The following is a 27,960-nucleotide window of genomic DNA, read 5'->3' on the forward strand; positions in this document are numbered from 1 at the left end:
AGAGGCTGGGAGAACCTGCCCGGGCAGCATCTTGAATGGGAGAATTGTCCTTGGCCCAGCCACCCGCGCAAGTGCCTGTGTACACACGTGGGGGGCCCCTTCTTCCCTTCCCCCACAGCCAATGCAGACACTCTCCCCGCATTGCCTCGAAATCTACCCCAGCTGTCAACATCTGGCCCCCATCTGTCTCCTTCATCCAACAGGACCCCCTGGCTCCAGCTCCTGCTCCCTCCTTCCTCTCCAGGGGCTGTGGGGCAGGGCTGGGAGCTCAAGGCCTTCCCTCCTTCCCTCCCGCAGCAGCCCCTGGCCAGGATGGAGGAACCAGCACAGGGGAGGGAGGGGACAGCCCCACCCCGGAGGTGCCCCAGGCTCTTGGCAGAGCCAGCTGGAGCCGTTAGAAGTTAGAAGCAGATGCCGAATGATTCATCTCACCCCACCACCTCAAACACACCCTGGGGCTCATAACCGAGTTCCAGCCCCTACAGCCCTGCAGCCTCCAGACCTCTGACCCCTCTCTGTCAGTCACAAAGCCCTCCCTACCCAGCCCCACTCTCCTTAGAAATGTAGTCCATCACCCCCGTCACCCCCGGAGCTGGGACACGTCCCATTTTCTTTTATTCATACAAAAAGTTACTTTTTTAAATATAATTTAAGAACCCCTCCAAGCACCGGCATCCGTTTCTGGGTTCCACCACCACCTACCGCCCCTTTTACTACCTCACCCTGCACCCCTTCATGGGACACAGCTTGGGGGTCCCAGGCGGGATCCGGGGAGGTGGCATGACCAAGGCACTGTTCTGGAAACAGACACAATGATGGATCCCTGTTTCAACTTGGGCAAAGGAGGCCGTAGTGAAAAACAGGTTCCCTCCAACACAGAGTTGTGACAAGGACGGTAGAAAAACGAAACGAAAAAACAAGAAGGGAACGGGGAGAAAAATTAAGACCAAAAACAAAACTCAAAAACCTTCAATATGAAGGCAGCAGCTGGGGGAGAGGCATTTACAAGGGAAAAAATGATTGAGTTTGGTGGTGACAGCAGCAAGTTGGGACTACAAACCCCAATGGTTTTGTCACTGGGCCCTGACACCCCTTCTTGCCCCCTGGGACAGTCCCCCTCTCCGGAGCTGGCAAGGGAGTCACACTCTTTGGTCTGCGGGAAGGCACCCGTCAAGGTGAGGGGGGTCACCTGGGGAGGCTGGGAGATGATGGGCACTTCCTTTCCCTCTGGTCACACCCAGTCCTGAGGGAAAGGCACCCTCACCCTTGGTCTGGAGTTCCCCGAGGGGGCTGGGGGGGGTGATTTTCCCCTCCTATTATGGCAGAACCCCCAAATCCTGTCTCTCCAAATTGCCAACTCCCCACCCCACGGGTTCAAAGTGCAATCCAGCGGGGCTCAGGGCTGGGGGCCTCTGTGAGTCCCCACTCTGCCCCAGAAAGATGAGGAGGCCCTGTCCCTGGGGTGGGCAGTTCCTGCAGGTCAGTACTGTGGGGTCGGTCCTCCGGTCCCACCCGGGGCTCCCGGCTTGGCCTGGGACTTCATGTGCTGGACACTGGCCAAGATTTTCTTCTGGTGTCCCGCCAGAGTGACTCCGATTCGGAGCAGGTCCCTGTAGAAGGAAAGGAGAGCTCGGTGAGACCCTAGGGTCCCTGTGGCCGCTCTCCTCGCTTGGCTACTGAGCTGGTCCTAGCCTCAGCATTGTAAGCCAAACAGAAAAGCCAGCGGGAGAGGGAGAACCGATGTCAACAGTTGTGGGGCAGTTTTAGGAGCCAGGCAGCCATCCTTCTGTGCAGCCGCAGTAGGGGGTGGGGCTGGAGGCCAGAGGCGGGGGGCTTTGGCTTGGGTACCAGGGAAGGAAGGAAAAGAGAGAAAGTCCCGCAAACTGAGACTAGGGGAAGAGGCTGCACAGATTGCCGTAGAGGGAAATGGAGATGTGAGAAAGAAAAGGCCGAAGTGGGAGAGGAAGAGCTGGGTGGAGAGGAAGAGGAGGTTGCTGATGGCTGGAGACTGAGATAAGGGGAAAAAAGGGAGAGGAGGCCCTCTGGGTCAGAGAGAGGCTGGGAAGAATTAGGGAGGGATGTGCCCAGGCCCCATGGGGCAGGGGCAGACTGGCCTGGGACCCTATGGCTCTAGCCTCCTGAGTAGCTGAGACCACAGGCATGCACCACCATGCCTGGCTAAGTTTTTTGTTTTTGTTTTGTACAGATGGGGTTTTGCTATGTTGGCCAGGCTGCTCTCTAACTCCTGGGCTAAAGCATCAGTCCACCTCAGCCTCCCAAATTGCTGGGATTACAGGCATGAGCCACCACCCGGCCTTCACATTTGTTTTTTCTTTTTTTGAGATGGAGTTTCACTCTGTTGTCCAGGCTGGAGTGCGATGGCACAATCTTGGCTCGCTGCAACCTCCACCTCCCAGGTTCAAGCGATTCTCCTGCCTCAGCCTGAGTAGCTGGTATTACAGACACGCACCACCATGCCCAGCTAATTTTTGTATTTTTAGTAGAGATAAGGTTTCACCAAGTTGTGCACAATGGGCTCGAACTCCTGATCTCAAGTTATCCACCTGCCTTGGCCTCCCAAAGTGCTGGGATTACAGGCATGAACCACTGTGCCCGGCCTTCAGATTTTTATATTCCTTCTGTTATTCAACCTGGGATGAGAGGAGATCTTGGTAGAGAAACGGGAAAGCAGAAAGGGGGAGTAGCAGACAAAGGCCAAGTGGGGATATGCAGCCTTTGGGAGGCGAGGAATCATAAAACCATTTCACATGAAAGCTGAAGAGGATCTCCAAAACCTAGCCCAATCTTCTCCTTTTATGGGTGGAAAAAGAGAACCCGAGTTGACACGTTGTTACTGTGAGAGCCGGGCCTGGAATGCAGATAGATGCACAAAGATAGATATGGAGTGAGAGGCAGAAACTCGATGGCCCAGGGCAGTGATGGCAGGAGGAGGTGAGGCGGGCAGGCTGGCCCCAAAGAGTCCTTGGGTCCTTGGCTACATGGGGCTGTTACTGCTCCTCCGGGGCCCTTCTAGGCATGGCATGAACGCCGTGCGAGAAGACAGCGTTGGCACCCGAAGCTGACCCCAAAAGCCCCTGCAGACCCCATGGGCCTGACTCCAGCTGCCTTGCTCTCCCCACCCCACTCCAGCTCTTGCCACTACTTACTCGGCAGAGATCTGGCTGACCAGCTCAAAGGAGCCAAAGCCAGCGGCTGCAAAACTTTCTTCGTATCTTCCCATCTTGATGGCCCGAAGCCACTCGCCCACAGAGCCAAAAGCTGAGTAGTGAGGCTGCCGCTGGTCCAGGAGAGGGTGTGAGGCCCTGGGGGGCAAGGATGGGGAGGAATGCTGAGTACCAGGCGCGGGTCCGGGCGAGGAGGTGGAGCCCAGCCTTGGAGAGGCGGACAGAGACCCTTCCACCTAACGTCAATGAACAGACACTTCTGGGCAAGGAGTGGGGGCAGAGAGCAGGAAGGGGCCCATTCCCTGCAGTCCTCACCCGCCATTCTCCCGGGCCACGATTTTGAGGCTGGCAGGGTTCCGAATCATCTTGTCCAGGGCGCTAACCACCTGAGGGAAGCGGGGCCGGGCATTCCGGTCTTTCTGCCAACAGTCCAGCATGAGCTGGTGGAGGGACGTGGGACAGTCTGGGGGCGGGGGCAGCCGGTAGTCCTGTTCAATGGCATTGATCACCTGGAAAGAGGGGAAGCAGCTCTGGGTAAGGATGTCCAGGAAAAGCAAGATGCTAACAGGCCCAGGTAATGGTGGCCTGGCAGATGGTAGCATAGCAGCCACAGCCCCCACAAAAATCACAGATCCAGGAATCTTCCTAGCCGGAGTTGAAGCCCTCTGTGGCTGGAGGCCCCAGCAGCTCTTAGGCTATGATACAGACATGTTACCTCCCAACCCTGCCCTCCGTCTCTGCATCCTTCTGCGACCCAAATATGCTGTATCCAACTCTTTTTTTTTTTTTTTTTTTGAGACAGTCTCAGTCGCCCAGGCTGGAGTGCAGTGGCGCGATCTCGGCTCACTGCAAGCTCCGCCTCCTGAGTTCTCACCATTCTTCTGCCTCAGCCTCCCGAGTAGCTGGGACTACAGGCGCCCGCCACTACGCCCGGCTAATTTTTTTTTTTGTATTTTTAGTAAAGACGGGGTTTCACCGTGTCGGCCTGGATGGTCTCGATCTCCTGACCTTGTGATCCACCCGTCTTGGCCTCCCAAAGTGCTGGGATTACAGGCGTGAGCCACGGCGCCTGGCCCCAACTCTTTTATTTATTTTTTAAGATGAAGTCTCACTCAGTTGCCCAGGATGGAATGCAATGGCGTGATCTTAGTTCACTGCAGCCTCTGTTCCTGGGTTCAAGCGATTCTCCTGTCTCAGCCTCCCGAGTAGCTGGGATTACAGGCACCCGCCATCATGCTCGGCTAATTTTTTGTATATTTTTAGAGACGGGGTTTCACCATGTTGGCCAGGCTGGTCTTGAACTCCTGACCTCAGGTGATCTGTCCACCTTGGCCTCCCAAAGTGCTGGGATTACAGGTAGGAGACACCACGCCAGGTCCCCAACTCTTTTTAAAACTTTTTTGTAGAGATAGGATCCGGCTGTGATACCCAGGCTGGTCTCAAGATTCTGAGTTCAAGTGATCCCCCCTCCTCAGCCTCCCATAGTGTTGGGATTGCAGGCGTTGAGCCACTAGGCCTGGCCCTGCATCTCAACTCTTTGATACAAAGATCAATTCTCCTTTTTTGTCATCTCCACGGTCTCAAGAACCCAGCAGTCATGACTTTCTGGGAACCCACCCCTTCACCCCAAATCCCAGGTGAGAAAACACTTGAGGAAAGCTTGGTACGACCATGGGACACTTACATCCTGATTGCTCATGTCCCAGTATGGCCGCTCCCCAAATGACATCACCTCCCACATCACAATCCCGTAACTCCAGGCATCACTGGCAGAAGTGAACTTCCGGAATGCAATGGCCTCTGGGGCAGTCCATCGGATGGGAATCTTTCCTCCCTGAAGAAGGAGGAGAAAAGGTGAGCTGGGGGACTCACTGAGGGACTCACCAGACCCAGCACACTGCCCCCTAGACCCCAACCCCACTCGGCTTTTTTCCCCTAGCTCAGGTCCCAAGCCTCCTACTCTCCAATGCTGTTTGCCCAGGTTGGACTGCAGTGGCACAATCTTGGCTCACTGAAACCTCCACCTCCCTGGTTCAAGTGATTCTCCTACCTCAGCCTCCTGAGTAGCTGGGATTACAGGCGTACACCACCTCCCCCACCCCAGCTAATTTTGTATTTTTAGTAGCGACAGGGTTTCCCAATGTTGGCCAGGCTGGTCTCGAACTCCTGACCTCAGGTGATCCTCCCGCCTCAGCCTCCCAAAGTGCTGAATGAATTTACAGGCATAAGCCACCATGCCTGGCCACTGTTCTTTCGAGACAGGGTCTTACTCTGTCGCCCAGGCTGCAGTACAGTGGCACATTCATAGCTCACTGCAGCCTCCAACTCCTGGACTTAAGCGATCCTCCTGCCTCAACCTCCCAAATAGCTGGGACTACAGATGCATGCCACTGCGCCTGGCTAATCTTTTACCTTTTTTGTAGAGATGGGGTCTTGCTGTGTTGCCCAGGTTATCCAACTGTTATTTTCCTAGACATCTGGAAGTTGGCTTCCCGGAGCTGACTGTCCCCGCCACCCACAGCCTGCTCCTCTATCCTCTCCCTGGAGCAGGGCTGCCAAACCCTCAGCCTCCCACCTTTCCAACCTGCGCTCCCCACCTGGCCCTGAGAAGCTCACACCCCTGGTCCCCAGCGTTACCAGGGAGCTCGTGTAGGTGGGATCGGAAGAGTTCTCCTCCAGGAATCGGGAAAGGCCAAAGTCAGACACTTTGCAGACCAGGTTGCTGTTGACTAGGATGTTGCGAGCAGCCAGGTCTCGGTGGACGTAGCTCATCTCGGCAAGGTACCGCATGCCCGAGGCGATGCCCCGCAGCATGCCCACGAGCTGGATGACCGTGAACTGTCCGTCGTTCAGCTGGAGAGCAGATGGGGTGGGGGCTTGGTGAGGACAGCCCACCCACCATTCCCCCTCCCATCCACATCTTTTTTTTTTTTTTTTTAATTAAGTTCTAGGATACATGTGCACAACGTGCAGGTTTGTTACATATGTATACGTGTGCCATGCTTTTTTTCTTTTTTGAGGCGGAGTCTCCTCTGTCACCCAGGCTGGAGTGCGGTGTCGCGATCTCGGCTCACTACAAGCTCCGCCTGCCGGGTTCCCGCCATTCTCCTGCCTCAGCCTCCCGAGTAGCTGGGACTACAGGTGCCTGCCACCACGCCCGGCTAGTTTTTTGTATTTTTAGTAGAGACAGGTTTTCACCATGTTAGCCAGGATGGTCTCGATCTCCTGACCTCATGATTCGCCTGCCTCAGCCTCCTGAGTAGCTGGAACAATAGGCATGTGCTATTATGTCTGGATAATTTTTAAACTTTTAGTAGAGATAGGTTCCCATTATGTTGCCCAGGCTGGTCTTTAACTCCTGGCCTGAAGCGATCCTTCCACCTGGGTCTCCCAAAGCACTGGGATTACAGGTGTTGAGTCACCACATCCAGCCTCCCGTCCACTTCCTAAACTGTATATGTCACTTCCAGACGCACCTCACAACTCACCTGTAGGGCAAGTCCCCAACTCTCCCAGGTGAGCCTTCCTTTCTTTTCCCAAGTTTTCTCGGTTCTTGCTACAATATCACAACCCATTGCTTAACTTACAATGGTTGCTGTTTCAATGGTAAGTATTCAGTCTCTCCAAATTAGGTTATAATTTGAAAAATTATTTCAAGTTTTCCTTCTATTTAACCTGGTACACTGCTTTACACCCAGGAAATACTCAACAAATGCTTTTCTGTTTTTCAGGTTTTTGGAGACAGGGTCTCTTTCTCCCAGGTTGGAGTGCAGTGGCACGATCATGGTTCACCACAGCCTTAAACTCCTGGGCTTAAAGGATCCTTCTGCCTCAGCCTCCTTAGTAGCTGGGACTACAGGTGCACACTGCACCTGGCTAATTAAAACAAAGGGTTTTTTTTTTTTTTTGGTAGAGGTGGGGGTCTCACTGTGTTTCCCAGGCTTGTCTCTAACTCCTGGCCTCAAGCAATCTTCCCACCTTGGCCTCCCGGAAGGTGCTGGGATTACAGGCATGAGTCACCTGAGCGACCTGTCTACAGGTGGAGATGCACTGGTGCTGATCCAACCACAAAACTGTTCAGTCCTCTTGGACTAGCTGTGTGTGGATTTGCAAGAGAACAGTGAGGAACTGCAGTATGGCCACTGATTGAGTGCAGAAACCAAGGTCTGAAGCCCAACCTTGACCTTGAGAGAGTTCCCTCTCACCAGGGAAACCAACAAGTCATAGACAGTAAACAAATCCCATTTTCTGGGTTCAGCTAAGATTCGGGAGACCGTCTGCAGCCCTACAGAACCAGGGACATAGAGTCCAAAAACTGAATTCTGAATCCCCTCCAGACCTGCACCTGCCCTACTACCCGCTCAGTTCATGGCAACACCATCACTTGTCAGATGGTCAGGGTATAGACCTCAGAGTCTCCTGTGACCCCCTTTTCTCCCTCACCAGCCACTTCCAATCCATCGGCAAGTTCTGCTGGTGATGCTTCCAAGACATGTCCCAAATCCAAACCCTTCCCTTCACCCCACGGCCTGGATGCTGGCAACAGACTTCTGCTGCAGGCCTCTCCCAGCTCCCGCTCTTGCTCCCCAGCATTCAGCAAAGACGTCTTTGTATTTTTTTTTTTTTTTTTTGAGACGGAGTCTCACTCTGTTGCCCAGGCTGGAGTAAAGTGGCGTTATCTCGACTCACTGCAACCTCCGCCTCCTGAGTTCAAGCGATTCTTCTGTCTTAGTCTCCTGAGTAGCTGGGATTACAGGGGTGCACCACCATGCCTGGCTAATTTTTGTATTTTTAGTAGAGACAAGGTTTCACCATGTTGGCCAGGCTGGTCTCAAACTCCTGACTTCAAGTGATCCACCTGCCTTGGCCTCCCAAACTGCTGGGATTACAGGTGTGAGCCACCGTGCCCAGCTGGATCCTCTTAAACCACTCTCCTGCCAAAGCCCTCCAGCGGGTTCTCATCACACTGCCCAATGCAGGGTCTTCCATCTCTCCTCTGTTCACCAGGTTCACCTGCACTCGCCTTCCCGTCTCTCTCTCTTTTTAAGAGATGGGACGCCAGGCGCGATGGCTCACGCCTGTGATCCCAGCACTTTTTGGGAGGCTGAGGCGGGTGGATAACCAGGTCAGGAGATCAAGACCATCCTGGCTAACACGGTGAAACCCCGTTTCTACTAAGAATACAAAAAATTAGCCAGGCATGGTAGCGGGCGCCTGCAGTCCCAGCTACTCGGGAGGCTGAGCAGGAGAATGGCATGAACCCGGGAGGTGGAGCTTGCAGTGAGCCAAGATCGCGCCACAGCACTCCAGCCTGGGGGACAGAGTGAGACTCCATCTCAAAAAAAAAAAAGAGAGAATGGGATCGCCCAGGTTGGAATGCAGTAGTGCAATGATGGCTCACTGCAGCCTCAATCTCCCAGGCTTAAGTGATCCTCCTGCCTCAGCCTCCAGAATAGCTGGGACTACAGATATGTGCCATCATGCTCTGCACATTTTTGTATTTTTTGTAGAGCCGTATTTTGTATTTTGTAGAGTGCAGTGTGAGCCACTGCGCCTTTAAGCAGTTTTCTGTCTCTTTGACCAGTATTGGTGGCTCACGCCTTTAATCCCAGCACTTTGGGAGGCCAAGGAGGGTGGATGGCTTGAGGCCAGGGGTTTGAGATCAGCCTGGCCAACATGGTGAAACCCCGCCTCTACTAAAAATACAAAAATTAGTCAGGCGCGGTGGCTCATGCTTGTAATCCCAGCATTTTGGGAGGCCGAGGCAGGCAGATCACGAGGTCAGAAGTTCAAGACCATCCTGGCCAATACGGTGAAACCCCGTCTCTACTAAAAATACAAAAATTAGCTGGGCGTGGTGGCGCTCGCCTGTAGTCCCAGCTGCTCAGGTGGCTGAGGCAGAAGAATCTCTTGAACCCAGGATGTGGTGGTTGCAGTGAGCCGAGATTGTTCCACTGCACTCCAGCCTGGATGACAGAGCAAGACTCCGTCTCAAAAAACAAACAAACTAAACCAAAAAAATCCCACATCAGATAGAGCTTCTCTTACAGAAAATACAGAGAGACAAGCTAAATGATCCCACAAGAAGAATCTCATAAATCCAGAAAACAGCCGGGCGCGGTGGCTCACGCCTGTAATCCCAGCACTTTGGGAGGCCGAGGCGGGCGGATCACAAGTTCAGGAGATCGAGACCACGGTGAAACCCCGTCTCTACTAAAAATACAAAAAATTAGCCGGGCGCGGTGGCGGGCGCCTGTAGTCCCAGCTACTCAGGAGGCTGAGGCAGGAGAATGGCGTAAACCCAGGAGGCGGAGCTTGCAGTGAGCCGAGATTGCGCCACTGCACTCCAGCCTGGGCGACAGAGCGAGACTCCGTCTCAAAAAAAAAACAAAAAACAAAAAACAAACAAACAAAAAAAAATCCAGAAAACAACACATTCAGGCGCACAAGAGACGCAACCCCTCAGTGTGTCAGTGTCATCATAAGGAGCTGCTCAGGATTTAGAGAGGCTCGAAAATACAATAATCAGTAGGCGCAGTGGCTCATGCCTGTAATCCCAGCACTTTGGGAGGTCAAGGAGGCAGGATCGCTTGAGTCCAGGAGTTTGAGACCAGCCTGGGCAACATAGCGAGACCCCCATCTCCACAAAAAATTAAAAAATTAGCCAGGTGTGGTGGTGTGCACCTGTAGTCCCAACTACCTAGGAGGCTGAGGCAGGAGGATCACCTGAGCCAAGGAGTTTGGAGGCTGCAGTGAGCTATGACTGCACCACTGCACTCTAAATTGGGTGACAGGGCGAGACCCTTTTTCTAAAATAAATAAATAAAATATATATAATAACCAGGTACAAAGCCTGGTCCTGAACTGAATCCTGGCTGGAATAAAGCAGCCATGAAGAACATTTTTGGAACAACTAGAGAAACGTGAAAATCAGCTGGGTATTCAATGACACTAGGGAATCACTATAATTCTGTTCAATGCAATGTTATTTTGCTACATAGAAAAATGTTTTGATTTTTTAAAAAAAGATGCCTAGGCCAAGCATGGTGGCTCATGTCTGTAATCCCAGCAATTTGTGGGGCCGAGATGGGTGGATCACTTGAGCCCAGTTCAAGACCAGCCTGGGCAACATGGTGAAACCCAGTCTCTACTAAAAATACAAAAATCAGCCGGGTATGGTGGTGCATGCCTGTAATTCCAAGCTACTCAGGAGGCTGAGGCAGGAGAATCACTTGAACCCAGGAGGTGGACGTTGTGGTGAGCCAAGAACGCACCATTGTACTCCAGCCTGGGTGACAGATGGAGACTCGGTCTTTTTTTTTTAAAAAAAAAAAAAAAAGCCTAATAAAGTTAAAAAAAAAAAGTCAGTAAAATCTGGTAAAGTGACCAAATAAAGTTAAGTTCTTCCCTTTCCACTCTAGCCATATTTGCATGAATGACCCTGTTTGCTTTTTTTCACATTTGAAATGATTTGTTTACTTTTTTAAAAAGCCATCTATTTACTTGCTAATTTTCAGTCCCCGTGCCCCATTAGACCATCTGTTCCCCAGGAGCAGAAATCCAGTTTGCTGTGTGCATAGCTTTATTCCTGGGGACTGGGAGGATGCCTGGTGCATAGAAGGCACTCAGTAAATATTTGTCAAATGAAGGAATGACAGGCCAGGCACGGTGGCTCATGCCTATAATCCCAGTGCTTTGGGAGGCTGAGGAGGGAGGATCGCTTGAGGCCAGGAATTTCAGACCGGCCTGGGCAACCTATCAAGATCCTGTCTCTACAAAAAAATTTTTAAATTTGCTGAGCATGGTGGTACATGAGTGTAGTTCCAGCTACTCAGGAGGCTGAGGTGGGAGGATCACTTGAGCCCAGGAGGTCAAGGCTGCAGTGAGCTGCGAATGCACCACTGCACTCTAGCCTGGATGACAGAGTGAGACCCTGTCTTAAAAAAAAATAAAAAATTAAATTAAAACAAAATTTAAAAAAGAAGGAATGACAACCTTCAGCTGTATGGGTCAGTGGGAAAGGAAGGTCCCAGGAACCCGGCCTTTCCCAGAGGGAAAATTAAAGTCAGAGGACTGGCCAGACGTGGTGCCTCATACCTGTAATACCAACACTTTTTGAGAGGCTGAGGCCGGGAGATAACTTGAGGTCAGAAGTTTGATACCAGCCTGGCCAACATGGTGAAACCCTGTGTCTACTAAAAATACAAAAATTAGTCGGCATGGTGGTGGACGCCTATCGTGCCAACTACTTGGGAGACTGAGGCAGAAGAATCGCTTGAACCCTGGAGGTGGAGATGGCAATGAGCCGAGATCGCCCCACTGCACTCCAGCCTGGGCGACAGAGCAAGGTTCTGTCTTTAAAAAAAAAAAAAAAAAAGGCAGAGGACCAGGGCTTAGCCCAAGAGGAAAAGGCTGGAGAAGCTGACGTGGGATCCACTGTCTGTCCTGGCTTCTTAGCCCAAGTGGCCTTTGCGTGTAAGCGGGAACTCCAGGTGGCTGCGGAAGCCAGGGAGGGTGCTCACCCGCAGGAAGGAGTCCAGGGCGCCGTTCTCCATGAACTCCGTGAGAATCATGACAGGCATGCTGTTGGTGACCACGCCCTCCAGGCGGATGATATTCGGGTGCTCGAACTGGCCCATGATGGAGGCCTCGCTCAGGAACTCGCGCCGCTGCCGCTCCGTGTAGCCACCCTTCAGGGTTTTAATTGCCACACAGCTCTCCTTCTTCCCTGGGGCCTTGAGCCGGCCGCGGCACACCTCGCCAAACTCACCTTCAAACAAGGACGCGGACGTCATCAGCTCTCCCGCCCTGGTGTGGCCCTGCCCATCCCCGCTTCATTCCCAGGTGCCAGGGCAGCCTTCCGCTCTCACCTGCGCCAATCACCTCTTCAATCTTGACATAGGAGACATCGATCTCTTTTGCAAATTCCCTCACAGCCTCATTAGGGTCTTCGTAAGTGAAGGGGTCGATGTAGACCTTAGTACCTGAGAAATCAGGCAGGGCCCCGTCAGCCGGGAATTAACTCCCACTGGACTCAGAGGCTCGGCTCATAGCTCTTGGCCCCAAGCCCCTATTTCCTTGTTTTTGTTTTTGTTTTTTTCCTGAGATGCAGTCTCGCTCCGTCACCCAGGCCTGGAGTGCAGGGGCACGATCTTGGCTCACTGCAACCTCTGCCTCCCAGGTTAAAGTGATTCTCCTGCCTCAGCCTCCCGAGTAGCTGGGATTACAGGTGCCCACCACCATGCCTGGCTAACTGTTGTATTTTTTTATAGAGACAGAGTTTCAACATGTTGGCCAGGCTGGTCTCGAACTCCTGACCTCAAGTGATCCGCCCACCTCTGCCTCTCAAAGTGCTGGGATTACAGATAGAAGCCACCACACCCAGTCCCAAGCCCCTATTTCCATCAAATTAGGGCAACCCACCATGCCCAATGAGATACTGTCCGTGTTTGTCCGAATATTCTGCTTCTCTCCCGTTGCTCTGCTTCCTGTAGCCAATGGGAAAGGAGCAAAAGGTAAACTGAGTCACACATCTCTATGAGGCACACAGTGAAGGGAGGAGCAGGGATTGGAGAAGATTTCAAGTAAAAAGAGGCTGGGGGCACCCAGAAAGTCTTGCCCTGTAGCACCCAGGCAGGTGGCCATCAACTCAGGGCTTCCAGGGCCCTCTGGGTGTCAGAGCCCTTACCTGAGGCAGAGAACGGCGACCACAATGACCACCAGGACCAGGACCACACCCACGACTGCCGTGCCCGCAATCAGGGCCAGCTGCTCCCGCCAGCCCTCGTTCTCTGCAGAAGGAAAGGCTGTTGATCAGGAGAAACTGATGGGCCTGCAGGAGGCCCCAGCCCCGGCTCTGAGCAATGAACTGTGATCTCCTGAGAACAGGTCCCCAGTACAGGGGACAGGTGGAGGGAGAGGACACAAGCAGGCAGGGTCAGGGAGCAGACCACGGGTTTCAAACTGTCCTCCAGGGGCCAGCAGGCTCCTCTGAAGTCCCTCAGGGCAAGGGAGGAAGTTCCACAATGTTTTTACTGCCAGAGTAGCTTTTTGTTTGTTTTTTGAGATGCAGTCTCACTCTGTCGCCCAGGCTGGAGTGCAGTGGTGCAATCTCAGCTCGCTGCAATCTCTGCCTCCCGGGTTCTGCAATTATCCTGCCTCAGCCTCCTGAGTAGCCGGGATGACAGGTGTGTACCACCATGCTCGGCTAATTTGTGTATTTTTAGTTGAGATGGGGTTTCACCATGTTGCCAGGCTGGTCTCGAACCAGCCTGGGCATAAGCCAGCATGCCAGCCACCAGACTGGTTGTGATTTGGTTGTAGTTTAAATACGAGAGTCCACAAAAAAATCCCCATTCAATGAAACATTCTAAAGATGAAACATTTCCAGGTTTTTATCCAAAAAGTGGAAACAATTGAAATGTTCACCAAAAGATAAAATAATAAACAAAATCGGCTATTTCCATACAACTGATTATTACGTCTCCATAAAAAGAAATGAAATATTGGCCAGGAGCAGTGGCTCATGCCCGTAATCCCAGTACTTTGAGATGCTGAGGTGGGAGGATTGTTTGAGGCCAGGTGTTCAAGACCAGCCTGGGAAACACAGCAAGACCCCATCTCTACCAAAAAATAATAATAATTATCCAGGCATGTCCCAGCTACTCAGGAGGCCGAGGTGGGAGGATTGCTTGAGCCCAGGAGTTTGAGGCTGCAATGCACTATGATCATACTGTTACATTTCAGCCTCGGTGACGGAGCAAAACCATGTGTCAAAAACAAAAACAAAAAACAGATCAGGTCCAGTGGCTCATGCCTATAATCACAGCACTTTGGGAGGCTGAGGTGGGCGGATTGCCTGAGCTCAGGAGTTTAAAACCAGCCTGGGTAACATGGTAAAATCCATCTTTACAAAAAATACCAAAAAAAAAAATTAGCTGGGCATGGTGGCTCATGCCTGCAGTCCCAGCTACTTGGGAGGCTGAGATGGGAGGATCACGAGCCTGGGAGGTTGAGGCTGCAGTAAGCTGTAACTGAACCACTGCACTCCGGCCTGGGTGACAGAATGAGACCCTGTTTCTGAAACAAAGAAACAAAGGCAAAACACAACCAAAAAACCCCACGGATATATACTACAACATGCATAAACCTTGAAAACATTCTGCTTGGTGAATAGTCACAAAAGACCACAGTGGAGGATTTCAAGACAGAAAGTGGATTAGTGCTTGCCAGGGGTTAAGGCAACAGAAAGATCTGGGTGGAGGGTGATGGCTAAGGGCTATAGGGTCTCCTTTGAGGGTGCTGAAAAATGTCCCAAAATTACTTGTGGTGGTGACTGCACAATTCTGTGAATGTATCAAAAGTCATCGATTGTACACTTTGAACAGGCAAATTGTATGGCGGGGAACTGTATTTCAGTAAAGCTATTACAGAAAATTACAAGGTTTAGAAAGCCACTGGTCCAAGCTGGGTGTGTCAGCTCACACCTGCAATCCCAGCACTTTGAGAGGCCGATGCGGGCGGATTGCTTGAGGCCAGGAATTTGAGACCAGGCTGGGCGACACAGGGAAACTGTCTCAACAAAAAATTTAAAAAAAAAAGTTAATTGAGCATGGTGGCAGACGCCTGTAGTCCCAGCTACTTGGGAGGCTAAAGTGGGAGGACTGGTTGAGCTCGGGAGCTGCAGGCTGCAGTGAGCTAGATGGTGCCACTGCACTCCAGCCTGGGTGATAAAGCAAGATCCTGTCTCTTAAAAAAAAAAAAAAAAAAAAAAAAGTTAGGCTGGGCGTGGTGGCTCACGCCTGTAGTCCCAACACTCTGGGAGGCCGAGGCGGGCGGACCACGAGGTCAGGAGATTTAGAACAGGAGGCAGAGCCTGCAGTAAGCCAAGATCGCGATAGAGCAAGACCATGTCTCAAAAAAAAAAGTTAAAGAAAAAAGAAAGCCACTGGCCTAGCATATTAAAAATAACCTGTTACCTCCAATTTTCAAAGCTCTGCAGGAAGCTTCATGATATTTCCAATTTATTGGATGGGGAATGGAGAGCTCGGGGTGAGGTTGTTGCTAAATGTCAAGCCTGTGCTGAGCTTTTTTTTTTTTTTTTGAGACAGTCTTGCTCTGTTGCCCAGACTGGAGTGCAGTGGCACAATCTCAGCTCACCGCAACCTCCACCTCCCAGGTTCAAACAATTCTCCTGCCTCGGCCGCCCGAGTAGCTGGGATTACAGGCGTGCACCACCACGCTCAGCTAACTTTTGTATTTTTAGTAGAGATGGGGTTTCACCATGTTGACCAGACTGGTCTCGAACTCCTGACCTCAAGTGATCCTCCTGCTTCGGCCTCCCATAGTGCTGGGATTACGGGGTGAGCCACCGTGCCTAGCCATGCAGTGAGCTTTCATCACGCCACTGCACTCCAGCCTGGGGGTACAGAGTGAACCAGGCTGAACTTCACACTCAGCTGTTGGTTTTGGTTCCGACACCCTACGTTCTTTCCTCTCTAGGGCATGCCATGTGATCCACAGAAAGAAGGACATGAAGATAGGACTTTGGCCAGGTGTGGTGGCTCATGCCTGTAATCCCAGCACTTTGGGAGGCTGAGGCGGGTGAATCACAAAGTCAGGAGTTCGAGACCAGCCTGGCCAGCATGGTGAAACCCTATCTCTACTAAAAAATACAAAAAATTAGCCAGGCGCAGTGGCAGGCGCCTGTAATCTCAGCTACTTGGGAGGCTGAGGCAGGAGAACTGCTTGAACCCGGGAGGCAGAGTTTGCAGTGAGCCGAGATGGCGCCACTGTACTCCAGCCTGAGGGACAGAGCAAGACTCCATCTCAAAAGAAAAAAAGATTGGACTTTGGGGACCTGGGGTCTTCCCAGGAACTTTGGGGGTCTTTCCAACCCCCAGCCTCACCCTTTCCCCAGGCTCACCATCCAGTTGGGTCTGGCTGTGATGTTCCTGGCCAAAGGGTCCGTAGCCAGCCTCAGAGCGCGCCCGTACCTGCACCAGGTAGCTGGCTCCCCGCTTCAGCCCCCGCAGCTCTGCCCGGTTTTCTGACGTCTTCAGGAACCGCACGCTGCTGGGACCCTCGGCACCCTGTCCAGGAGAAGTAGGGGGGTGGCTGTCACACAGGGCCCAGAGTTCCTGCTGCTCTTCCTGCCTCCTCCCCTCGCCCTCCACTCCCATCACTAGCCTGCCTCTAAGCTGGTGGGGCCTTTGGGAGAACTTATGTATGCAAGCCATGTGCTGTATTCATAGTATCTTTTTTTTTTTTTTTTAAGACAAGGTCTCACTCTGTCTCTCAGGCTGGAATGCAGTGGCGCAAACACGACTCACTGCAGCCTCGACCTCAAGTCAAGAATCACTTGGGCTCAAGTGATTCTCCTACCTTAGCCTCCCGAGTAGCTGGGACCACAGGCACATGCCACCATGCCTGGCAAATTTTTTTTTTTTTGAGATGGAGTCTCACTCTGTTGCCCAGACTGCAGTGCAATGGTGCCATCTCAGCTCACTAGAACATCCGCCTCTTGGGTTCAAGTGATTCTCCGGTCTCAGCCTCCTGAGTAGCTGGGATTACAGGGGCCCACCAACATGCCCAGCTAATTTTGGTATTTTTAGTAGAGATGGGGATTTCACTATGTTGGCCAGGCTGGTCTCGAAGTCTTCATCCCAGGTGTTCCACCCGCCTCGGCCTCCCAAAGTGCTGGGATTACAGGTATGAGCCACTGTGCCCAGTCTAATTTCTCTTATTTTAAATTTTTCAAAGAGATGAGGTTTCACCATGTTGCCCAGCCTGGTCTCAAACTCCTAGGTTCAAGCAATCTGCCCACCTTGGCTCCCAAAGTGCAGGGTATTACAGGCGTGAACCACCACGCCTGACCTGAGCCACTGTGTCCAGCCGCTGGTAACTATTACAGTAACTATTTTATAGATGAAGAGTCTGAGGCTCAGACAGGCCAAGGGGCTTACCCAAGGCTGCCCAGGGAATCCACGGCAGAGCCTACAACCCATGTGTCCCAGCCAGGAGAGCACAACCCATTGCCCACCCACCCCAGGGCTGGGGGATGGCCTCACCTTCTCATGGTACTTGACCTCGTAGTCCAGCACAGCCCCACTGGGTGCCCGGGGAACAGCCCAGGCCAGGCTCAAGCTGCTGGGTGAGGACCGCGTCACCCGGATGTCAGACACTGCGGGAGGTACTGTGAGAGGCAGAGACACAGGGAACCCTTCTGCATGGTAGGTCTGTCCCTTAACTTAAAAAAATTTTTTTTGGCCGGGCGCGGTGGCTCAAGCCTGTAATCCCAGCACTTTGGGAGGCCGAGACGGGTGGATCATGAGGTCAGAAGATCGAGACCATCCTGGCTAACACAGTGAAACCCCGTCTCTACTAAAAAATACAAAAAACTAGCCGGGCGAGGTGGCGGGCACCTGTAGTCCCAGCTACTTGGGAGGCTGAGGCAAGAGAATGGCGTGAACCCGGGAGGTGGAGCTTGCAGTGAGCTGAGATCCGGCCACCGCACTCCAGCCTGCGCGACAGAGCGAGACTCCGTCTCAAAAAAAAAAAAAATTTTTTTTTCGAGACACAGTCTTGCTCTGTCACCCACGCTGGAGTGCAGTGGCACAGTCTCGGCTTACTGCAACCTCCACCTCCCGGGTTCAAGCGATTCTTCTGCTTCATCTTCCCAAGTGGATTACAGGTGCCCACCACCATGCCTAATTTTTTTATTTTTAGTAGAGACGAGGTTTCACCATGCTGGCCGGGCTAGTCTTGAACTCCTGACCTTATGATCAGCCTGGCCGTGTCCCTTATCTTTTCCAACACTTCCTCTGCTGGCTACGCTTATCTCAGTTTCTCCCTGGCTGTTTCGAGAATTCCTTGATTCTCTCGGCCCCCAGTCCCATTGGGAGCCTTCCTGTACTTAACTCTCCAGCTCACCTTTAGGTCCTCCTCACCCTCTCTTTCTTATTCGTTTATTTTGAGAGAGCGTCTCACTCTGTCACCCAGGCTGGAGTGCAGCGGTGCGATCATAGCTCACTGCAGCCTCCAACTCCTGGGCTCAAGCGATCCTCTCGCCTCAGCCTCTTGAGTAGCTGGGACCAAAGGCACGCACCGCCTCACCCGGCTAATATTTTTATGTTTTGTGGAGACAAGATCTTCCTATGTTACCCAGGGTGGTCTTGGAACTCCAGGGCTCAGGTGATCCACCTGTCTCAGACTCCCAAAGTGCTGGGATTACAGGAGTGAGCCACTGAGCCCAGCCACTGCCCTCTTTCTACCTCTTGCCCCCAAAGCCTCGGCCCCTCACACTTCCTGGGGACCCTTCACAGCCCCTGCCTCTCCCCTTCAGGCCCTCAGTGACATCTCTCCCGCCGGACCACCCGCCGCCCCAGCCCCCAAGTCTCACCCTCTCGGTCGGTGGTGACATTGACAGGCTCAAATGGGACGGGCCCCGTGGCTAAGGAGGACACTCCGTTCAACGCAGTGACCTCAAAGGTATAGGTGAAGTCAGGACGCAGCCCTCGAACCACCACCCAGGGCTCCACCAGGTCCCGGGGGCCAGGGTCAAAGGTCAGGTCTCCCCCGCAGGGCGCGCAGGAGCCTCCGGGTCGGCACTCCCGGCAGCGGAGGGCGTAGGTGAGGTCCTCTCGGCCACCGGACTCCAGGGGGGCACTCCATTCCAGGTGCAAAGAGGAGCCGTTCAGGCGGGAAACCACGCTCCGCGGAGCCGAGGGAGGGGCTGCAGGAGACCAGGGAGTCAGGCAGAGGCTGACCTGCTCCGCGGCGGTGGGGAGAGGTCTGTGGAGGGACCAGCAGCCATGCTGGACTCTTGCCTTTGAGAAAGCGGGCTCCACCTGTTCCTCTGGGCTAGGGACCAGCATGCCAGGGACAAAGGGAAGAAGCCCAGGGAGGATGGGGGCCATGTCAGGGTCCATCTCAGGGGTCTGTGACCCATCTCCAATGAACTTGCACCTGGGTGCTGGTCACTTACTGGTGCAGGGTGCACCCCGCGGGTCTGTGCGTGCCCGGAAGTACCCGATGCGGCACTGGCAGACGGCTGATCCGATGTTGTTAGAGTGGCTGTTGGCTGGGCATGGCTGGCAGGACCCTTCTCCTGACAGGGGCTTGAAGGTGCCCTGGGCACAGGCTGAGAGAAAGAGAAAGCATTCATCAAAAGCATGCACGAAAACATCCATCTGTATGGTGGGCCTGGTGGCTCATGTCTCGAATCCCAGCGCTTTGGGAGGCTGAGGCCGGAGGATCGCTTGAGCCACGGGGTTCAAGACCAGTCTGGGCAACATACTGAGATCCCATCTCCAAAAAAAGAAAAAAATTTCGGCGCTTTTAAGGGTGATGAAGTGCTAAGGTGGGAAAATGGACAAAAGATCTCAAAATCTCTCCTCTTAGAGGAGAAAGGAGACTCTCTCCAGAGAAGGGATCCTAACCTGTTTTGACCCTAATCTTGGCAGTCTGGTGAAGCCCACAGAAAGACCTCTACTCCAAATTATGATTTTAAATGCACACCACAAAATACATATGAATACCAGGGAAACCAATTAAGCTGAAATGCAATGATTGAAACATGAGGAAAAAACTTTGGCCTACAGCAACACTTGTGTTTTTTAATTAAGATATAGCAGCAGGGCTGGGCGTGCTGGCTCAAGCCTGTAATCCCAGCACTCTGGGAGGCCGAGATGGGCGGATCACGAGGTCAGGAGATCGAGACTATCCTGGCTAACCCAGTGAAACCCCGTCTCTACTAAAAAATACAAAAAGCTAGCCGGGCAAGGTGGCGGGCGCCTGTAGTCCCAGCTACTGGGGAGGCTGAGGCAGGAGAATGGCATAAACCCAGGAAGCGGAGCTTGCAGTGAGCTGAGATCCGGCCACTGCACTCCAGCCTGGGCAACAGAGTTAGACTCCGTCTCAAAAAAAAAAAAAAAAAAGATATAGCAGCAGGTCTCTTAACCTCTGTAATACTGAAGTCATCATGAGCAAAAACAATGTTTTGGCTCTTGGAATGGCTTGTAAATACCTGTGATTTTTTTTTTTTTTTCCTAATAAGGAGGCCTTGGGCAGGCAAATCACTTGAGGTCAGGAGTTCAAGACCAGCCTGGCCAACATGGTGGAAACCTGTCTCTACTAAAAATACAAAAGTAGTCAGGTGTGGTGATGCATGCCTGTAATCCCAGCTACTACTTGGGAGGCTGAGGCAGGAGAATCGCCTGAACCCGGGAGGCAGAGGTTACGGTGAGCTGAGCTCCCGCCACTGTACTCCAGCCTGGGCAAAAACAGCCAAACTCTTTCCTTTTGGAGTGCGCTCCCAGGCTGGAGTGCAATGGCGCGATCTCGGCTCACCGCAAGCTCTGCCTCCCGGGTTCAGGCGATTCTCCTGCCTCAGCCTCCCGAGTAGCTGGGATTACAGGCATGCGCCACCATGTCCGGCTAATTTTGTATTTTTGGTAGAGATAGGGTTTCTCCATGTTGGTCAGGCAGGTCGCCCAGATAATTATTTTAAAATTTTTTTGTAGAGACAGGGTCTTTTTTTTTTTTTTTTTTTTTTTTTGAGACGGAGTCTCGCTCTGTCGCCCAGGCTGGAGTGCAGTGGCTGGATCTCAGCTCACTGCAAGCTCCGCCTCCCGGGTTTACACCATTCTCCTGCCTCAGCCTCCCGAGTAGCTGGGACTACAGGCGCCTGCCACCTCGCCCGGCTAGTTTTTTGTATTTTTTTTAGTAGAGACGGGGTTTCACCGTGTTAGCCAGGATGGTCTCGATCTCCTGACCTCGTGATCCACCCGTCTCGGCCTCCCAAAGTGCTGGGATTACAGGCTTGAGCCACCGCGCCTGGCCGAGACAGGGTCTTGCTATGTTGCACAGGCTGGTCTCAAATTTCTGGGCTCAAGTGATCCTCCCACCTTGGCATCTCAAAGTCCTGGGACTACAAGCATGAACCACTGTGCCATAGCAATAGCTATGATTCCCATGGGGCCCAAGTCTCAGGTCCTGTTACAACTGCAGGTGGAATTTCAAGTGGAAATTAATGAATTTCAGGTGAAAATAAAAAGTCTTTTTTTTTTTCCAGCCAGGTGTGGTGACACATGCCTGTAATCCCAACACTTTGGGAGGTGGAGGCGGGCAAATCACTTGAGGTCAGGAGATCGAGACCAGCCTGGCCAACATGGCAAAACTCTGTCTCTACTAAAAATACAAAAACTAGCCAGGTGTGGTGGTGCATGCCTGTAGTCCCAGCTACTCTGGAGGCTGAGGCAGGAGAATCTCTTGAACCCAGGAAGCGGAGGTTACGGTGAGCCAAGGTCGCGCTACTACATGCTAGCCTGGGCGACAGAGCAAGATGCTGTCTCAAAAAAAAAAAAAAAAAAAAGTCGGCCAGGCGCAGTGGCTCACGCCTATAATCCCAGCACTCTGGGAGGCCGAGGCGGGCGGATCACGAGATCAGGAGATCGAGATCATCCTGGCTAACACGGAAAAACTCCGTCTCTACTAAAAATACAAAAAATTAGCCAGACGTGGTGGCGGGCGCCTGTAGTCCCACCTACTAGGGAAGCTGAGGCAGGAGAATGGTGTGAACCCAGGAGGTGGAGCTTGTAGTGAGCCGAGATCGCGCCACTGCACTCCAGCCTGGGCGACAGAGCAAGACTCCGTCTCAAAATAAATAAATAAATAGTCATTTTTTTCCTCCATCAAAGCTCACAGATTCCCTAGAAAACCAGAGGGTAAGAAGCCCTGCTCTAGAGAGAAGGCTAAGCGAGAATTCAGTATCAATAAATTAGAGACTCACAATGAACAAGTGTGGAGACCTTAAAGGCTTTGTCCCTGCACCAACAAGGTCCACCCCACAGGACAGTCCTGCAGCCCAGCCCAGCCTCCCATGTTCGGCAAGCAGGGACGTTGGCCAAGGTTAAAGAGAAGTCTGGAAACGAGAAAGGGCTCAGAAAACAGACCCTCTGGTAACTGAGTGCTCAGGAGAGGGAAGAGCATTTGAAACAGAAAGTTGGCTGGGTACAGTGGCTCACGCCTGTAATCCCAACACTTTGGCAGGCCAAGGTGGGTGGATCACAAGGTCAAGAGTTTGAGACCAGTCTGGCCAACATGGTGAAATCCTGTCTCTACTAAAAATATAAAAATTAGCCGGGCATGGTGGCGTATGCCTGTAGTCCCAGCTATTCGGGAGGCTGAGACAGGAGAACTGCTTGAACTAGGACCCGGAAGGCAAAGGTTGCAGTGAGCAGATTGCGCCACTGCACTCCAGCCTGGGAGACAGAGCAAGCCTCCATTTCAACAACTAAATAAAATGGAAGCTTAAGAAGTGGGTCCTGAGTGGAGTTCAGGACTCTCCCCCGGATGAGCAGCAGTCGCAGGGGAAGCTCCAGCTCTCACCTCGGCACTTGGTGTTCCCCTCGGCCGCCTCGAACCCCGGAGCACAGCTGCAGCCGGTCACCGGCTGCTCAGCCCACTGGCCGTCCTCACGGCAGTAGAGGCTGGGGCTGGGGCCAGGGGCGGGGACGGCATCCACCACGCAGCTGCCAGCCACAGGCACAACTAGCTCCCGAGGCACAGTCTCCGGGAAGCGGGTCAGGTTCACAGTCAGCTGGGCGCACTTCTTGTAGAAGAGGTGCAGGGACAGCAGGGCCATGCAGGCACCCTGGTCCTGGAAGGCCAGGTAGAAGCCGGCCTTGCTGAGTGGTCCCAGACGCAGCGTCTTGACATTCACCTTCCCAGTGGCCTCGGCCCCAGGGCGCTTCCGGGTGAGATGCTCCGCGGCCACTGTGTCCACCTGCCAGGGCGGGGGAGGCACACCGCTGCTGTCCCCACTCCCTGAGGACCCAGTGGACTGTCGTGCTCTTCCCAGCTCACCCCCCCGGGCCTCCTTGGTTCCTATTCCAGAACCTTCCCTCCACCTTCCCCAGGGCACACTTTCTGCAGGCCCCCACACTGTCCATTCATCCTTGCAAAGCTCCTGCGATGTGCCCAGCCTCTGGCCTGCACCTCTGCCCTTTTTATTCACTCATTCTACAAACATTTACTGACACTGACGCCATGCCAGGCCCTGACCTCAGAGTCAAGGAGACAGCAATGAATGAATCTTAGGGAAGTTATAAAGTACCCTGAGGCCGGGTGCAGTGCCTCACGCCTGTAATCCCAGCACTTTAGGAGGCCGAGGTGGGAGCATCTGTCGAGCCCAGGAATTAGAGACCAGCCTGGGTAACATAGAAGACCCCGTTTTAAAAATACAGATATAAAAGAAAAATAAAGTAAAATGAGTGCTGAGACAGGCAGGTGGACAGAGGTATGCAGGATTGTAGGGAGGAGAGAATCAGCCGAGGCAGCACAGGCAAGATCTCGGAGCTGGAACTTGGAAGACAAGTAGGGGTGTGAGAGGCAGAGAGGCCCCCAGGTGGAGACATCACCGCTGCAAAGTCACGAGCTGGAAACCAGCCAGGTGCAGTCAGGGAATGGGAGAAACTCAGCGTGGCTGGAGCATAGGGGGGTAGAGTGGTTGAGTTGACTGGAGGAGAAGGCTGACCCCTGGGCCTCCCTGGGGACCGGGCCAGGCAGCCCCCATATATTCTGCTGCTCCGCCCAGAAGATCACCCTGTTCCCTCCCCAGACCTAAGCCTCCTGCTTCCAGCCCCTAGCGCCCCAGTCAGAGGCCTCAGAACTACATCGGCTGCCCTCCAGGCCACAGGCTTGCTGGCTGGAATCCCACCTTGGCTGTGGCTGAGCCCCAGTGGCGCCCAGGTACCTTGATGTAGGGGTTCTCCATCCAGGCTGGTGTGAGGGCTGTGGCCGTGTCCGCATCGCTCTCATAGTAGAAGACGGTGAAAGTCTCCTTGCAGGAGCGCCCGGCCCGAGGCAGGGACAAGCACTCAAGCATGGTGAAGCGCAGCGTGGCGTAAACATGGACGGCGCCACGCCGTGGGACCCAGCCTGTGCGAAGCCAGTGGGCCTGGCCCGGGGCACGCTGCACGTCACACACCTCGTAGGTGCGCACACTGTGCTGTTCCTCATCCAGGCCGCTGAGTTCCTCCCACTGTACAGAGAAGGAGGTCAGCTAGGGGGCTGGGGAGCCGCCAGGGAGAGGGCTGCATGGGGTGAATCCTATAAAGTGAGAGGGACGGAGAAACGGGGCCCGCTGGTACTGCGGGGAGGGCGCCTCTGAAGAGAAGGGCTCAGACAACACTGCTGGGGCTGGTGTCATCTGGAGGGACAGGGGTGAGGAGTGGCGCACAGAAAGCAGGTGGCACAGGCCCTCCTTCCTCCCTCAGTTTCCCTCCAGAGCTCCAGCTCCTGGGTGCAGCTCTCACCTGCCCGTCCACCTGAGGGAACGTCACCCACTTCAGATCCGCAGTTTCCAATTTTGTGTTCAGCAGGGTCTCTGAGACAGACAGACAGAGTCAGTGCCGCTTGGGGTTGGGGAGGGAGGTCAGGAAGACAAGATCCGTGGGAACTAGAGGAGTTGGGGGGCCAACAGGGGACTAAGTCCTGCCCTCTGCACCCACCTCCGATTTCTGGCCTCTTTTGCTAAGTGCCAAACCCACCGCCAACATCTGGTAGGCATGGGGCTCCCTTGGGATACCCCAGATCTAGGCCTTCCTGGAGGAGGGAGGGAGATCAAAATGGATGGGGAGAAGGGGCGGCAGCTCAGAAAGGGTTAAAATGAGAGCCCTGCCCCGGTCCTGACCCCCAAGAGCAGAGGCTGCTGGTATGGGAGAGGAACCTCTTGTCTTAGCTTCCATGTTTCCCCCGCTAAGTCCCAGAATCGGTCTTTCTACCCCACAACTTCACTCCCTGTCCAAGACCCCTCCCTGCTTTCAGACCTAACACCCCGTCCTTTCCTCCTTGAAGGGAGTGCTCTGTGCCTGGGGCATAGCCCTGGCCCCCATCCCAGCACCTCCCTCCTCACAAGTGCCCTGATCAGGAAGCGCTAGAGGCCAGGATGCTAGGGTTCCCAGGCTCCCGCAGAGGCCTCACATCTGGATTTGGTTATGGGAAGGCAGAGGGGAGGAGATTATAGGGGGCGGTGTGAATGGGAGGGGTGAACACACCTGGCTTGGCTCGAATCATCGGGGAAGGGGACAGGCACTGGAGGAAGGGGGGGATCAGGAAAAACTGCACAGCCCCTGGCAGTGGGGATTGGAGGAGGGAGGGTAGGGGAATCCCCTCAGGGGCCAGCAATGTGGGGGGCAGCGGGCGCTAGGAAGGGTGGAGAGGGGAGCTTCAGGAGAGAAGGGAAAGAGGGTGGGTGAGACAGCCTCTTCCTGGGGTCCAAATGATGTCCTCTGGCCAGGGTTCAGGTGGGAAGCCAGCCAGCCTGAGGTGAGAGGTGCAGGGTCCCCATGGGTGGCAAGAGACAGCCCTGCTCGCTGGGGACAGGATGCCCGGGTTCTGGGAAGCTGGTGGATAGAGGCTGCCGTCTCCACCCTCCATTGTTCCAGCCCGGATAGTGTTTTCCTGTCTCCAATTTACACACTGTCTCTGCCTCGGGCTGTCCGCAGCCTGGAGCGAGAGCCCGCTCCCTTTCTGCACCCCAGCTCGGCTGCAGCACGCTTTGATCTGTCAGTTCGCGTGTCTCTCACCTCTCTCTCCTCCTCCACTCTCTGTCCACCTCAATTTCTCTTTCTGACAAGTCACTATCTCTCCTTCGCTTTCGGCCTCCACTTCTCGCCGTTCCTCTGAGCACAGGGCCTTAGATAAACTACATAACTTTAACTGAGCCCTGGCCTCCTCATCTGAAATATGGGGGCAATGATAGCACCCACCCTCAGCGTTGCTGGATGGGTGAAATTAACATTTGTAAGGCGCTCAGCACAGGCCTAGTGCTTGGAAACACTCAGGTAATAGGTGTCACAATCATCATTTCCTCTGCGTCTTTCCTTCTCACCACACCTCGTCCTCGTGGTTTTTCCACCCCTTTGGCCTTCCTCTTCCCCTCGTTCACGGTTTTTTTTTCCCCCTTCTCCTTTCTCTGAGCTGGGCAAACCTCCCCTCAACTCCCAACCCCACACCTAGCCTTTGATCTCCAGCCCAGGGCAATCCTGCCCAGCCCGGGGGGGAGAGGGTTTTTCTAACTCCACTGAATCCTTCCCTTCGGGAGTCCCTCATAGCCTACCCGCCATAGACCACTTTCATACCAGACAGAGAAAGGGGGGTGTTGGCAGCTCACTGAAAGGAGATTAGGGACACAGAAGGAGGGTTTCTAGGGCTCTTGGCTCCCCCTCTAGGGGACCAGGAGGGACAGCGATCCATGGCCAAAAAAACACTTGGAGAGACCAGGAGGCGGGAGATAGGCTGGGTTAGTTAGGGCGATGTGGGGGCCATGTAGGTTCAGTTTCTACCTGGGGGCTGTGTAGGTCAGTTTCTACCCGCTCCTAGGTCTCAAGGGAAGCCCGGGACTCACCTGGGGCCGGGGTCTAGACCGCATTTAAAGGAGTGGGGTGCAGCCTGTAGAAACCAAGGAGCCCCTCTATAGCAGGGGCAGGGGCAGTGGGCCGGAGAGCGGTTTGGGGGTTTGATGTGTGAATGCATAAGGAGGCCATCCTGTTGCAGGAGTGTGGAATTGGAGGATCAAGGTGTGATCGCTAAAGAATTGGCGACGGGGGTCGTTTTAGGGCCTAGCACGAAAAGTTCTGCCTTGTCTGCTGTTGCTCCTCCAGAAACCTTCCCTCATGTAGGGCGGGAGGTGGGACTGGGACAGAAACTTTGCAGATAGTTTTGAAGAGTTGGGTAGGGAGGAAAGGAAAGGCTGCCAGGGGCGTATGGAGTCAGCAGTGAGAGTATGGGGAGCCCAGGCAGGGGAATGTCCCGGGTCGCAGCCAGACTCCATCTCTTTCCCAAACAAAAGAAAACTCCACTCCCCGCCGGGCGCCTCTTCCCCGCCCCCCTCCCGTTCCAGCACTATCGGTCCGAAGTGTTTGGGACTGGAGTGCCCGGGTAAGGGTAGACAGAGGCCGGCCACTCCACTCCGAGGCCCAGATGTGGTAGGGAGGTCCCAGGAGTGACGGGGTGCCTCCCCAAAGGAAACTCACCTTCCAAAGCGGCGGCCAAAGAAGCCCAGCAGAGCAGCGCCCGGAGCTCCATGGCGCCGCCTCACTCGGGTAGAATCCGAACTGAGTTTGGGGGGCCCTCGCCCCCCCAGGTCTGACTCTCCCTGGGCGGGTGGACGTCGATTCTCCGCGCGGGACTTTCCGTCGGGGCCCTCAGCGCGGGCCCATGCGAGCGTGCGGGGCACCCGGCGGCGGCGCCAAGTGTGGCTCCGCGTCTGTGCCGCGCGCGGGCGGCGGGCCCGGAGCGTGCTGGCAGTGGCCGCGGCGGGCGGGCGCGCAGCAAGACGTGGCTGGAGTCGGGGTCCCTCCGGGGCCTCGGGGTCCCGCCCCGGGTGGCGGGGGCTGAGCCGGCCGCTCGCGGTCTCCCCCCCTCCCTGGAGTGGCTCTGCTCGCGCCGCCGGGCCGAGTGCTCTCCTCGCGGGCGGGGATGGTTGGAGCCCGAGCGGGGACGGAGCGGGAGGGAGGGAGACTGCGGCGCGGGGCCGGGCGGGCCGGGCCGGGGCTGAGCAGCGCCGGGACTGGGCCGGGCGGCGCCGGGCCCGGGAGGGAGGGGCGCGCGGGGGGCGGGGGCAGCTCCCCTAACGCCGGGGCTCGGCGAGGGGGCCCGGGGAGCGCTGATTGGAGCTCACGCTACTGAATAATTCATGAGAGAAGCGGAGAGGGGCACCGAGTGGAGCAGGTCGGGAAGTTGGGAGAAAGTTTGGAGAAGGGGGAGGGGC

General features: G+C 54.3%; 2 protein-coding genes across 3 annotated transcripts in view; one reads left to right on the top strand and one right to left on the bottom strand.

Moving 5' to 3' along the window:
- Positions 1 to 585: 585 nt before the first annotated feature.
- EPHB4 (EPH receptor B4) lies at positions 586 to 27,909 on the bottom strand. 2 transcript variants are annotated; one of them, XM_002803225.4, is made up of 17 exons: positions 27,224 to 27,909; positions 24,503 to 24,573; positions 23,941 to 24,228; positions 22,575 to 22,971; positions 19,171 to 19,326; positions 18,586 to 18,918; positions 17,255 to 17,379; positions 16,111 to 16,276; positions 12,874 to 12,976; positions 12,609 to 12,673; positions 12,056 to 12,169; positions 11,708 to 11,955; positions 5,823 to 6,038; positions 4,870 to 5,019; positions 3,501 to 3,694; positions 3,168 to 3,323; positions 586 to 1,610 (listed from the first exon to the last, which is right to left on the bottom strand). In XM_002803225.4, exons 1-17 carry the CDS (start codon positions 27,273 to 27,275, stop codon positions 1,481 to 1,483), a joined length of 2,964 nt encoding a protein of 987 aa, XP_002803271.3. In that variant the 5' UTR covers positions 27,276 to 27,909; the 3' UTR covers positions 586 to 1,480. The 2 variants fall into 2 exon arrangements, with proteins under 2 accessions (XP_002803271.3, XP_077852563.1); XM_077996437.1 differs by having other exon boundaries at positions 5,823 to 6,061; positions 11,659 to 11,955; positions 27,224 to 27,834.
- SLC12A9 (solute carrier family 12 member 9) overlaps positions 27,120 to 27,960 on the top strand; it is a 35,852-nt gene continuing 35,011 nt past the window's right edge. Inside the window, exon 1 of the mRNA XM_077996470.1 lies at positions 27,120 to 27,292. Within this exon, the coding sequence (XP_077852596.1) occupies positions 27,274 to 27,292 (19 nt within the window). The 5' untranslated portion in view covers positions 27,120 to 27,273. The remainder of the gene's footprint in view (positions 27,293 to 27,960) is intronic.

Source organism: Macaca mulatta, chromosome 3, assembly GCF_049350105.2.
Source record: "Macaca mulatta isolate MMU2019108-1 chromosome 3, T2T-MMU8v2.0, whole genome shotgun sequence".
NCBI lineage: Eukaryota > Metazoa > Chordata > Mammalia > Primates > Cercopithecidae > Macaca > Macaca mulatta.